This window comes from Trachypithecus francoisi, unplaced genomic scaffold (genome assembly GCF_009764315.1).
Source record: "Trachypithecus francoisi isolate TF-2019V2 unplaced genomic scaffold, Tfra_2.0 Lachesis_group7, whole genome shotgun sequence".
Lineage (NCBI taxonomy): Eukaryota > Metazoa > Chordata > Mammalia > Primates > Cercopithecidae > Trachypithecus > Trachypithecus francoisi.
Window position 1 is genome coordinate 23,565,727 of NW_022681472.1, and position 13,908 is coordinate 23,579,634.

General features: G+C 36.5%; 1 protein-coding gene across 2 annotated transcripts in view; it reads left to right on the top strand.

The window, feature by feature from the left end:
• Positions 1 to 13,908, top strand: part of PREX2 (phosphatidylinositol-3,4,5-trisphosphate dependent Rac exchange factor 2) — a 296,781-nt gene that overhangs the window by 132,916 nt on the left and 149,957 nt on the right. For both annotated transcript variants that reach the window (XM_033202634.1, XM_033202635.1), the window contains exons 20-23: positions 2,501 to 2,637; positions 5,584 to 5,701; positions 8,940 to 9,124; positions 11,580 to 11,741. In XM_033202634.1, the coding sequence (XP_033058525.1) occupies positions 2,501 to 2,637; positions 5,584 to 5,701; positions 8,940 to 9,124; positions 11,580 to 11,741 (602 nt within the window). The remainder of the gene's footprint in view (positions 1 to 2,500; positions 2,638 to 5,583; positions 5,702 to 8,939; positions 9,125 to 11,579; positions 11,742 to 13,908) is intronic.

Genomic DNA, 13,908 nt, shown 5'->3' on the forward strand with positions numbered 1-13,908 from the left:
TTTAAGATTTTCTATTTGTATTTTTCTTGATTTCAAGTAATTGTTTTTCTTTGTCAGTAATCCGAAGTTGTGGGTTTTCAGGTTTAAAGCTGATCTGTGGACTTTATAACCTATTGCTATATACTTCCTTCGGGTACTTCTATAAACCGTGGTTAAAATTCATCATAAGATGCATTTTAAATTCAATAATTTTAGTGACTAAAAAGTTATGTTTATATTTATTCTTTTTTGTTTGATTATTGACATCTCTTGTTATCATATGTATTTTTTAAATTTTAAATTGACACTAGTAATAATTGAAGGAAATAACTCTCAGATCCCACATTGCTAAACATAGTAAATAACTTGAGTCTACAGCAAGAAGTGTCACTATTAGCATAAGAAATCATGTGTTTATCTAGCAAAAGACATACATGCTTTTTATTACTAAAGAATGTAAAGTATCTTGATGTGATCACCCAAAACTTTGACAAGAAGATTTTAAGAGGGCATTTTTATCAGAATCAAATTATCAAGAACATATTAGCTAGACCTTTGTTATAACATTACTTTCATTATTGTATGTATGATTAAAAAAATCTAATTTCAGGAACCTGTTTTTTCTCTCAGACTTCTAAAACGGGTAGATGGATAGACAGTTGAAACCTTCTCAATAACTCATTAAATATTGTCAAACTGAAATGGGATATTGAGACACCAAATATCTTCTGCATTTTCACGAAGCCAAAAAGGAATAATTCTTGTTAATAGTGCCATAAAATAGCTGAAAGCCTGAGTGAATCAAGCTGTACCTCTTCGCTTATTACAATGTCATTTAAAGAGCAAGGTTCTATCTTTGGAGCTTAGTGATGGGGTTGGCCTACATCTGGTTTCTGTGCTTTTTGCTTCTGAAGAGTACAAGACAGAAATGCTCAAGTGCTTTCTCTTTCAGATGTGTATGAAATGAAAAGATATTTGGTTATTTTTTGGCACTGTAATTTTGCCACAAGAAAAAGAGATTTCTCATGTGGGTCACTGCAGTCACGCTTGCCAGCATCCCCAGGCTCCCCTGGCCCCCACCCTCAGCTGCATCCAAGCTACTGCACTTAAGCCTTGCATCAGCCTAACCACGTCCTCTCTCTTTCTCCCCTGTAACTAGAAAAACCATCATGGTTATTGAATTAGCTTCTCCCAGTTCACTGTCTTCTACTGGGCACATATTACTACTCAGCATTTTTTAAAATGTGTCCTTGATGAGTTTTTTTTTACTCCTCAAAATTGCTTCCTATATCCCAAGATGAACTTGTTCCTACTTTACAGACAAATTCAGCTTTTCAGACATGAAGCCCTTGGAGTCTTCCATTTATAGCAAGGTTGAGACTCTTAGCCAAGGCAAGGACTTCACAGTCCGGCTCTATTCAACTCTCCAATCCTGTCTCTTGCAGCCACTCCCATTCTAAGCTCACACAAACAGAACAGCTTGGATGCTTGCAAGTGGCCAGGTGATTTCTGGAAGCAATGCCATTTTTCAGGCTGTTCTTTCTGCTGATAATTTTCCATTTTCCCCTAAGACTCAATTCAATGCAGAAAACCACTTAATATTTCTAGGAGTGAATTTTATGGGGACTAAGAAGAAATGCAAAGATAAATTCTTGAATGTAAATTATTTTCTTAGAGATGTTTAATAATTTCTTTATGAGGGACATTGGTCACAAAAGAAGTCTCTTCTAACATATTTGTAAGTTTGTAATCATTTGTATTAGTTATTTGCATTGTATTCATTACACGTATTTATTAATGGTACTTTGTTAATATTGATTTGATGACACTATCAACAATAATTGGAAGGTTCTGAGAAACTGTAGCTCACTGGTTAGGATATGCTACTTCCATATTTGAATCTGTATCAATGCAAACAAAATGACTGGATGAGTGATGTTATCTCATTCATTCTGTTCTCTACTAATTCTCCTGTTTCTGACTTTTTGTATATATCTCAAACTCTTATTTTTCTTGGAAAAACCAGTCCAGTCATAGTTGCTCATTGACTTGATTTTTCTCTGAAGGATTTTTGTTTTTATGTTTTGTTTTAAAATTGTTGTCATTTTAAAAAACTTAAGTGAATACTATTTGAATATTTAGAAATATTGTAGAATAATGGAAGATAAGGAAGGCATATGTTTCTGGTCTTCTCATTTTGCCATTATATATGCATATTTAGAAAGACTGACTAGACATTTGGAAGGAAAAAGAACTGATTAGTATTATAAAGATCACTTTGCAACATCCCTTCAAACTAATTCTTAGGGAGGTGAGAAATATTCTGTTGATCACAGTTTGAAAGTTAAGTTAAAAAGCAGAAAAGTGTTGAGAGGGCATTACTCTCAGAACCAAGTTTATCAAGATTATACTAGGTAGACCTTGATCGTATTTTATAATTGCTTCCATAATTGTATATATCATAAAAATGAATCTTATTCCTGAAATTAGTTTTTTGTTATTTTCCCATTTGTATTTAAAGGAACTGTGGCTGCAGCAGCTGGCCTTCACCCTGGACAGTGCATTATCAAGGTGAATGGAATCAATGTAAGCAAAGAGACACATGCCAGTGTCATTGCACACGTTACAGCCTGCAGGAAGTACAGGCGGCCAATGAAGGTAAGTGGCCCTTCGGGTAATCTGGATCTGAGTGACTACTTGCATAAAGACATAAGGGGCGAGGTGGGATAGTGCCAGAGATGTTTGTGGTTTCCAATTTTAAGTTTAAAATTAAACACAGCATTATAAATCTCATAATGATTGCTTTATCTGCATAATTAATTATAACTGATCGTGTTTAAATGGTTACATTTTATTATTACAGTACTGCCATCTGTTTAAAACGTGATCTGGGGTACTTTCATTTTCATTGAGATACGAGTTTTATCAAATGAAATCCAAAGGTTTGAACTGTTTTCTTGGCCCTTGTGATTGCTTTAGAATACATAATGATCATTGTGTCTGTGTCTGGATGTATGAACCATAAATACTTATACTCTTTATTAGAAGACTTCTGTGAAAAAATAAAAATTATGGGTTTTATAAGGTCTGTGATTGATTCTGAGGTATATTTATTTAGGTAGCTGGATCTAGCTCTTAAAGGAAAATACCAAAATGTATTTAGGGAACTGCGTTTATCTCTTAAAGGAAAATACCAAAATGTACTCGGCGTTATCTAAAATTGTAAAACACTATCCTTTGATCTACAAGTGCCACAAAAAACTAAAATTAGAATCATAATTCATAAGCAAAGCTATTATCTTATGAAGAAAATGTGAGTATTGGCATATAAGAGAAAACTCCTGCAATTTAATCAGCTAGACGCAGGCAGAACTTTATAGGAGAAGCCTTGTATTTTCCTGTCATGCATAATGAAGTATTCATTTCTGGATCTGAGGATGTGACTGTCTCCAAACCCGGAAGATGAATGGCCATTTTCTCATAAGCCATTGCTGATGGCCTACAAAACACTGAATCCACATGAAAGTAGGTGATCAGTTTTACTTAATAAGAAGGTCAGATCTAGCATAGCAAATTGGAAGTTATACATGGGCTCATAGGTTACTCTGGTTGATAGTAGCTTGATAAATATTTGTTGAACTATATTATAGAATGAATGTTTAAAGTCTCCTCTGAAATGATCAAATCTTTTCTCTTCTACCAGAATGTTAACAAGCAGACAGATCAATTTGAATTTCATTTCTTTTTATTTTCCCTGCCTACCATCTTATAGAGGTGTTGATCAGTGAAATAATTAAAGAAAAGCAATAAATGGACAGAAAAATCCACTAACACGCTCTTCCAGATATCCATTGCCGCAAAATAGACCACTCCAAAACTTAGTGGCTTAAAACAATGATAATGGACTATTTGTCTTGATTCTATGGGGCAGCTGTGGGGTGGTTCCTGTGAGGTTACTGACGTGGCTGCATTCTGCTGGGACCCGAGTGGGCACCTTTGCTTCCCCTGTCTGGGGCCTCGGTTTCCATGGGGCAGGTCACCCTCCACCTCTCTTTCCAGTCTCTAGCAGGGTTTTTTTTTCTGCATGGTGTCTGAATTTTAAGAGGGAACATTACAAGTGATAAACCTGTTTAGACTGTGCTTGCTAGTATCCCTTTGGACAAGCCAAATCGTGTGGCCAAGCCCAGGGTCAATGTGGGAAACTAAGCAATGTGGCTTGTTGGTGGCCACAACAGGGCACCAAGATGTAATGGAATGATCAAATATTAATTAGCATTTTAGTGATTTGTAGCAATATAGTAATTAGGCACACTTGAGAAGCTAATACAAAACAAATAGATAATACATATTGTATCATACTTCAGTAATGCAGTTTAATTTGATTTAACATCTTATCTAGAAAATCTATAAACCTTAAAGTAATGCAACTCTTGAAGCATTTGTTTGATAGTCATCTCATCTCTCTCATTTCTCTAAATGAGACTGGAACTGCTGTTAAAATATAGGATAATTTTTAAGGAAATTGCCCTTAAAAATAGGAGGAATTTTTTATTTGGAAGGATTAAAAGATAGTTGACCAATGAGATGAATGATGTCCTTCCAATTTTCATATTTGTTTGATTCTAAAATAGCAGTAAATGTATTAGAATATATCTGACTATTAGGAGAACATGTAAATGATTTGTACCATTATAGATAATTGATTCATCAGACAACTGTCCATCTCACAATTGTTTTATTTTGCTGTCTTGTTAATAAGAGATGGGGTCTCACTACGTTGCTCAGGTTGGTCTTGAACTTCTGGGCTCAAGCAATCCTCCCATCTCAGCCTCCCAAAGTGCTGAGATTACAAGTATGAGTCACCATGCCCAGCCACATTTGATTATTTTAAAATGTGATTTATAACTTACTTAAGATATACTTGAAACATTTAAGTAAGACATTTGGGAATATATCCTATTTAAAAACATACATCTTTGGAACATATCTTGGAAGATAAAACTTGAAGCTTTAAAAAGTCAGTTTGTTAGGCCAGGTGTGGTGGCTCCCACCTGTAATCCCAGCACTTTGGGAGGCCAAGGCAGGTGGATCACCTGAGGTCAGGAGTTCGAAATCAGCCTAACCAACATGGAGAAATCCTGTCTCTACTAAAAATACAAAATTAGCCAGGCATGGTGGTGCATGCCTGTAATCCCAGCTCCTTGGTTGGCTGAGGCAGGAGAATTGCTTGAACTAGGGAGGCGGAGGTTGTGGTGAGTCGAGATTGTACCATTGCACTCCAGCCTGGGCAATAAGAGGGAAACTCCGTCTAAGAAAAAAAGAAAAGAAAAGAAAAGAAAAAAGAAAAGAGAATAAAATAGAAGAGAAGAGAAGAGAAGAAAGGAAGGAAGAAAGAAAGAAAGTGTGTTTGTTAAACAATATAATTGTCCTTGAGTTTTTATTAGTTCCTGATGTTAATTGTATCTCTCTTTCAAATTTTACTATTTTTAAAGAAGCTAGAGGAATAAATAAGGTCAAGTCTCCTTTTGAAGCAGGTTTGTGAAATGGGCATGCATTTTCGGAAGCACTACTACCTCTGAGATTTCTTTCCCCCCTCATTTCCAGCAAGATTCCATACAATGGGTTTATAATAGCATTGAGAGTGCTCAAGAAGACCTTCAAAAATCTCACTCCAAGCCCCCTGGAGATGAAGCAGGGGATGCTTTTGACTGTAAAGTAGAAGGTAGGTTTCTTCTTTTCCTCTTCATATGCTTATGGTGTTCTTTTCCACTGTGCCTGTGCCTACTCCCAAATATTGAAGGTCCTGTACGTGTTGAAGCCACATTCTTAAGTCATTATCACCAAACAGATGTCTGTCAAATGCATAAGTAATAATAGCTAGTAGCTGGCAAATTCTATTTGTTAGGCACTTTATGAAGTGTTGTTATGGACTACCTCACTTAGTCATCAAAAAAGAACATCTCATAAAATGGAAATGAGTATCATCATTCTTTTTTGAGGGGAAAAAACACTAAAGCCTATATAGGTTAAGGGACTTGCTCAAACTAGTTAAGTAGTAGAGTAAGGATTCAAACCCAGGTTATTATGTGTTTCCTTGTTTCGGAGTTTCAATGTTGTTTAGACCTGACCTCCAGTGTGCCTCACAGAGCAGCAGTGTCAACATTGCCTGGGAGCTAGACTGAAATGCAGAATCTCAGTTGTACCCCAGATCTACTGAATCAGAATCCTCATTTTAACTAGATTTGATTTGTGTGCATATTAAAATTTGAGAAGCCCTGATCTAGAAGATTCTTTTTTTACTTTTACTGTATTCTAACGTTGACAGTAAGGAAAGGAGCAAACTAGTAGTGTGAAAATGAGAGAGAAAAAGAGACAGAGAGAGAGAGGGATCTTTTGATAAGGTCGGTTATCAGTTCTGTTTCCTCAATGGAGTAAACCAGCAAATGGTTCTATTCAGTGGCTTCTTTACCAAGGGCGACTGAGGCAATTACATTTATGTCTGCAATTGACAAATACCTTAAATTATTGTTTCAAAACTTTTTCACAGAAGCCCATGAATCACCTCTTATATTTTCTTGGTGTCTTTCCACTCATTATTGGTGGATGTCTCTGGATATTTTTTATTACACTTTTAGTTTCCTCCCAATCAGCACAGCTGGAGAAGAATGACCTGTTCTGAGGTGTTTTCATTCACAACCCTTCTGACACCCTAGGTGTGTGGGGTTTTCTCCATACCAACCAGTTCCCCAAATCTCCCAACACCAACTGGGTGTCCTGCAATTCATCTCAGTTGTAAAGCCAGGCATTAGCACAGACACACAGGTTAGGGGATCAGTCCCACAAGGTTGCCCCCATTTCAGGTGCTTGTTACATGTCCCAGGCTTTCACCTGTATTTCTGACCAATTGGCTATATATTCAGGGGGTTGCCACATCCCTTCCTCGGGTTCAGTTATTTGCTAGAACAGCTCAGGGAACCCAGAAACTTACAAACACTGGTTTATTATAAAGGATAAGAAATGAAAAGCCTGATGAAGAGATAAATAAGATGATGTCTGGAAGAGTGCTGAGCACCGAGCTCTGTGGTGGGAAGCTCTGTGAGGGGTTGGAGTGAGCCACCCTCCAGACATGCGGGTAAATTCATTCACTCAGAAGCTCTCCGATCCCTGTCCTTTAGGGATTTTTATGGAGGTTCCATTCCTTAGACATGATTGATTAAATCATTAGCCATTGGTGACTGAACTTGAACTCTAACCTCTCTCCCCTCCCCGGAGGTTCAGGGGTGGGGCTGAAAGCTCCAGCCCCCTACTCGCATTATTGGTTACCCTGACAACCAGCCCCCAGCCTGAGGCTAGCTGTGGGCTGACCAAGTGCCACCTCATTCACTCATAAACTCAGTTATGTTCTGAAGGGGCTTGTTATAAATAACAAAGACCTTCCTGTCACCTCTATCACTCAGTAAATCACAAGGATTTAAAAGCTTTATTTTAGGAATGAGGCCAAATACCTAGATACATATATTTCTTTCTTTCTTTTCTCTTCTTTCCTTTAATTTTCTTTTCTTCTTCTTCTTCTTTTTTTTTTTTTTTTTTTTTCCGGAGTCTGTCTTTGTCACCCAGGCTGGACTGCAGTAGTGCAGCGGTGCGATTATAGTTGACTGCAGCCTCTAATTTCTGGGCTAAAGGGATCCGCCGTCAGTTTCCTACCCCCTCCGGTAGCTGGGACTACCTGCGCATGCCACCATGCCTGGCTAATGTTTTTGATTTTTGATAGAGACAAGGTCTTGCCGTGTTGCCCAGGCTGGTCTCAAACTCCTGAGCTTAAATGATCCTCCCATTTGGCCTCCCTGACTGTTGGGATTACAGGCATGAGCCATGGCGCCCAATATGTTTCTTATTGTATATTCCCTCTACACACTGATCATATGGGGGGTACTTAGGAAAAGCTATTTTCTCTGCACTCCTGGAAGGCCACTTGTTGGATGCTACCCAAGTCATGGGTAGTATCAGAAACATCTCAAATCATTGGAGCAATAAGGTTGTTATGGTAATATATAATATTTATCTAAAATAGGACAAATCTCAGGACCTTATTCTGAGGTTTATATTCCTTATTTGGAGTAAATCAACCTTGGTGCCACGTTGAAAGGTAGATTCGTTGCTGTAATGCTCTGGAAATTGATTTGTAGCTATTCTAGGACTTAGTTACTTTAAGATAAATCAATATTCTACTTTACTTATTTAATATTTACTGTTTATGCTATTTTTGGGCTTTGTCATTCTAAGTAAACTAATATTCTAGTTTTGTTTATTTAATTATTATTAGGTTTCCCAGGAGTTTCTTACTTGAGATTTTAGGTATTTTTTCACCAGCTGATGTACCTTATGTAGGCTAAAAAACTATAGGCAGACATTTTAGATGGAAATTTTATTATAGTGAACAATGAGAAATTTTCTCAATGAGCCCTTTCTGTAAGATGCTGTTTGGGAAACTGCAGGCACCCTGCCTGCCAAAATAAAATGATTCTTGCATCTCCTTTCTGCTTCTTCAATACGGCCTTCTTTATGGATTTTTTTCCTGCTTTGAGAAAATGTTCATACAGCATTCAAGGCAGTTTTAGAAATCCTGACTTTAAGAAGTCATACATGTCTTTAATAAAAAAAATTTATGTATAGTATTTATAATGGTATAAATAGGTAGACATATGGTCCACAGATTGAAGTAGATATACAAAGATAAGACTAGTCATGTTAGAGTGCTGAGGTGTGGATCACTCAAGCATATGCTTTTCTTGAAATGTTATTTTTTAAAATGTTAACAAGAATAGATGCTTCATTTAACACATCAGATTTAACCATCCCTTAAAGAACCCTTTAAAAATTATTTAAAGAGACACAAAATTATCTGAGGAGATTAACAAACCCTTCATGAATTTGCTGAATTACAATTGTCTTTATTCCAGAGGTTATTGACAAATTCAACACTATGGCCATCATTGACGGGAAGAAGGAGCATGTGAGTCTGACAGTGGACAATGTCCACCTGGAGTATGGTGTCGTATATGAGTATGACAGCACAGCTGGCATCAAGTGCAATGTGGTGGAAAAGATGATTGAGCCCAAAGGTTTCTTCAGCTTAACTGCCAAGGTAGGAGTGATGCTGAAGAAATAAGATTTTTTGTTCTAAATAAAGGAACTGAAATCCTCCCCCTCCTTCACTTAAAAAAACAAAAATAGCTATACATGTTGCAGCTGTCAGCTCATTCAAACTTCTTCTTCTTCTTCTTCTTTTTTTTTTTTCTTGAGACAGAGTGTCACTCTGTCGCCCAGGCTGGAGTGCAGTGGTATGATCTCTGCTCACTGCAACATCCGCCTCCCAGGTTCAAGCGATTCTCATGCCTCAGCCTCCCAAGTAGGGTAGGTGGGATTACAGGGAACACCACCATGCCCAGCTAATTTTTTTATTTTTAGTAGAGACGTGGTTTCATCATGTTTCCCAGGCTGGTCTCAAATTCCTGACCTCAAGTGATCCAGCCACTTTGGCGTTCCAAAGTTCTGGAATTACAGGTGTGAGCCACTGTGCCCAGCCTCATTCAATTTCTTATTTTTCTCCCCCTCCTCCACTATTTGGTATACATACAACTTCCTTTTATTGATCCTTTCAGAGCACAGTGTTAAGTTAGATGAAACCCTTGCTTAGGCAGGTGTTCATTGATATGGCAAGGACTTCAGCATTTATTAAGTTTGCTGTGTCTGTGAATTCATTATTGTGAATACAATTTAGATGGTTTTCATGACAGATGCTGCTTTTTTTTTTTAATGTACATAATCCTCTGAAGAGTATTCAAAGTTGTGAAATACATTATGAGAAATTTCAAATTTGGCAAGTGCCATGTTTATTTCATAAAATTTCGGGAACTGTAGAGATCAGTTTATGAATAGATCCTCTGATATTTATGTAATTCTCATTTGGAAAAGACATCACCTTTGCAAAGGTGCTTAGGCTGAAACAAGATGGAGAGGAAGGAAGGGAGCCTTTATCCAAATGAATAAAATACATGGTAAAGAAGCAACTGCTGGCTTTTCATGGGAAATCCAGCAGACTCCTACTGTATCCTCCACAGGTGTTGGATTTAGTGTTTCATATGGCTCTATATTCTATAAGAATTCAGATATTACAAGTAAGAAAAATGAGATGTAACTTTCCTACCTTTATTTCTCTGTTTCTCTGTTTGAATTGTTGTTTAAAGTATGAATAGTTGAGATAGATGTAGCATTTCTATCATGTATTTTTAAAATTTTAGCAGGAGGAAATAATATAGACATCTAAATGAACTATTTTAAAAATAATTATTTTGTCTTTGAGTTTTATATTCTGAAAGTTAACTTTTTAAAAATCTCATCATTCTGATGATATTGTACTTCTATATGTATCTACTGATATCTAAAATATGTATTTTTAAAATGCAGTCTCTTCCCGTCTACATTATAGTATTAATGGGATCCATGTAAAAGTTTGAAACCAGGATATTATAATTATTTTCTCATTTTCCAGCTATTTCACGTTTGCAGAATTACATGGATTATTCTACATAGGACAACATATAAATTAGTATTGCAAATATCACTTGGATTTTATACATGAAGAAAAGTCAGTCAAGTAAGAAATGTAGCCAAGGTCACATTGCTAATGATAAAGTTAGCTCTAAGTTCTAGACTAGTGATTAAATAAAAACTCATACTCCATAGTCAGCATGAAAGGGAAGTGGAGGTGGTGAGGGAGCTCAAATAACCAGAACATATATACATTTTGTGTTTCACAGAATATCATAAAACATTGGTTATGGGTATAATCTATTCTTGCAATGTCTGATTAATCAGAAATGCTACGTATCTATATATTTATATATAATCACATAATTAATTCTCAGGTCATTGGAAATTCTTAGTGATTGATGGTACACCTTCCCCACCAACAAATGTTATTACAATTGATTCAAATAGTCAAAAGAGTTTACTAATTGAAAACATCACATAAATACTTTTATCTAATGCTTTTATCAGCAAGAGCTCAGATGCTACAAGTAACATTAATTTCTACCGTACTGAAATAACTTCATTTATTCATTTCTTCAGCAAGCAGTTGTCAAATATTTTCTTTCTGCATTTGCTAGACTCTAAGTAACAAGCATGATATTGGATTGCTTTATGTTTTCTTGTTCTACCAAATTGAGAAAAAAAAAGTTCTGAGTCACTCTAACTAAAATATAGAAGTGTCCCACATCAGAATGTACTGATGTATCCAGCAGGGAGTCTTTGAAGACCAGTTGCCTCACCAAGCAGGCTCCTATAGTTAGCAGAAGGAAAACCTGAAATTTCAGACAGACAGGTCAGATCACTTCACTGACAGTGCCTGACTGAAGGTAGAAATTCCCTGGCAGCTACCCAGAGAGCAAAATAGGAAAGTTGCCCTGTATTGTTAACTTACAAAAATTTGATGTGGCTACTTTTGAAGTTTTTCTTCTTGTTTTGTTTTGTTTTTCTATGTGTGTGTCTGTATGTGTGTTTTGTGTGTGGGTGTACATGTGTGTTTGTCATTGCAGATTCTTGAAGCCCTGGCTAGAAGTGATGAGCATTTTGTACAAAACTGCACCAGCCTAAATTCTCTAAATGAAGTGATTCCTACTGACCTTCAGAGTAAATTCAGTGCCCTTTGCAGTGAAAGAATTGAACACATATGTCAGAGAATATCCAGTTATAAAAAGGTAAGGGTTCTATTGATTTTACACATAATTATTGTTGAGATTATTATTTCCATGTCAAATTTAAATCAATTCTTGATATTTTCTTTACATATTTGTTAGGTACCATTTTACTGAAATGATAACATTATATAACATTTTAGAGTTTTTAAAATGCCTTAACATCCATTACCTCATTTGATCTTTGCAAACTTGTAAGTTATGTTACTGTCCCGCATCTTCAAAATATAGTAACTGAGGCCTAAAGAATTAAATTATTTTCTAGTAAAAGATAGAGCTGGCCATTGAATGCAGACCACCTAATTCTGAAGTCAAAATTTAAAATTATACTATAGTTCTTCTTTCCTTTTCTCCCAACTAAGAGAATGAAAACCCTCAATCAGAAAGTGCATGGACTGTGGGCTTTTAAAAATTAATTAAGTCATTCATTTGAGATACATTTATTAGGCACCCTCTATGTGCCAAGTACTGTTCTAGGTTCCAGGAATATAGCAGGGAAGGAGACAATTTCTCTCCTCTCATGGTGCTCACATTCAAGTGGGAGAGACAGCAAAGAAGTAAATAAATCCCTACAAAGTGGGGGGAGTCAAATATTAAGAAGAATTATGAGGAAATCAAAATAGGGACATATGGTTTAAGTGCCAGGTTGATCCTTTGGCCCTGTGGCTAGAGAAAGCCCCTTATGAGAAAGCGTGTATCTGCATGACAAGTAGAACTCTCCCTTTCAGTTGGAGAGAGAAGCCTCCAGGGAGAAGGAACAGATGGTAACTGAGGCCCCAAAGCAGAAAGAAGGCCAGGGTCACCAGAGGTTGGTGGCCAGGCTTAAGATCAGAGGCTTAGATAGGGCCAGTTGTGAAGAGCTGTGGCAGCTCCTGTACATTTTGGGACTTGGGAAGGAGTTTGGATTTTATTATTATATTAATGAAAACCAGTTGGAAGGTTTTAAGCAGGCAGATGACTTCATCTGATTTAGGCTTTTGAAAGATCATGCTTTTGTAGGAATGGATTGCAAGGGGGCAGAAATGGAGAAATAGAGACCAGTAGGAAGCTGTTGCAGTGGCCCAGTTGAGTGATGCTGATGGCTTGGACTACATTGAAGATGAAGGAGACAAAATCATTAGATGAATTTGGGGACATATTTTAAAGGTAGAATTAATGGGAATTCATCTCCAAAACACATGCTAAAACAAGTTTAAAAATTATTTCTATTTATACCAATAAAAGACTAATTGATTAAATGATTTCCCTCCAAATGAAGTTGGTTGCTTAAAATTTGGTCAGCCATACTAGATAATATTCTTTATCTCAATGTATATGAATATGTGTTAAGTATATGTGTTTTATGTTCTTGATATGGTAATTAAAATAAGTCCATCTATGTCTATATTTGACTGCATGAGAATAGGGATGTATGTAAATTAATAACCAAGGGACTCACAACATTGGTTACCTAAACTGAATGAGTCAAGGGAAAAGAGATCATAATTTTTTCCTTTAAACAATTCCTGTAATGGTTGGGTTGTTGAGTTGAGTTTGCATTACAGTTGTATCTTTTTAAAAGTTATTCACGTGAAGAAAACTAATCTTCAGGGTCACTGCTTACCTGCCACTTTTGTTAATCTGCTTTTCATGGCTGCTGGTTCAGTTCACCTATTTGAGTTTGGGGAAGATTCCATGGAATGTACCTTGTTGGAGTTGAAGGACAGAAGATACTTTTCTTACTTCTCCTTTCTCTATGAAATGTAACAGTGCTTTGAAGTAAAATTGAAGTAAAAGGTCTAAACAAATGCAAAAAACTGCTGCACAAATGCAAATCAGTATTCTCCTTTTGAAGAAATTTTGAAAAAGAGAGTTGTTCTACTTTAGAAATGGATTTGTACAAGAAGGTGTGATACAGGTTCAGGCAGAGTCTGGGTGTCAAACTGGTCACCATGGCTGGGACATTTCTCTTTTGCTTTCTTCCTGCTTTCCTCTCTTCATTCTTTCATGCAATAAAAAAGTGGAAGTAGCTTACAGAAGTGTACATGGAAAATGGTAAACTATATAAACAAACATAATCTTAGGATCAGGGTATATTAGTTAGCAAATTGATGCAGCAGATTAAGAATAAGGACCAAGAGAACACAGGCTTAAACAAATGTTGGAGATCCTCAAAAACGCCACCCTGGAA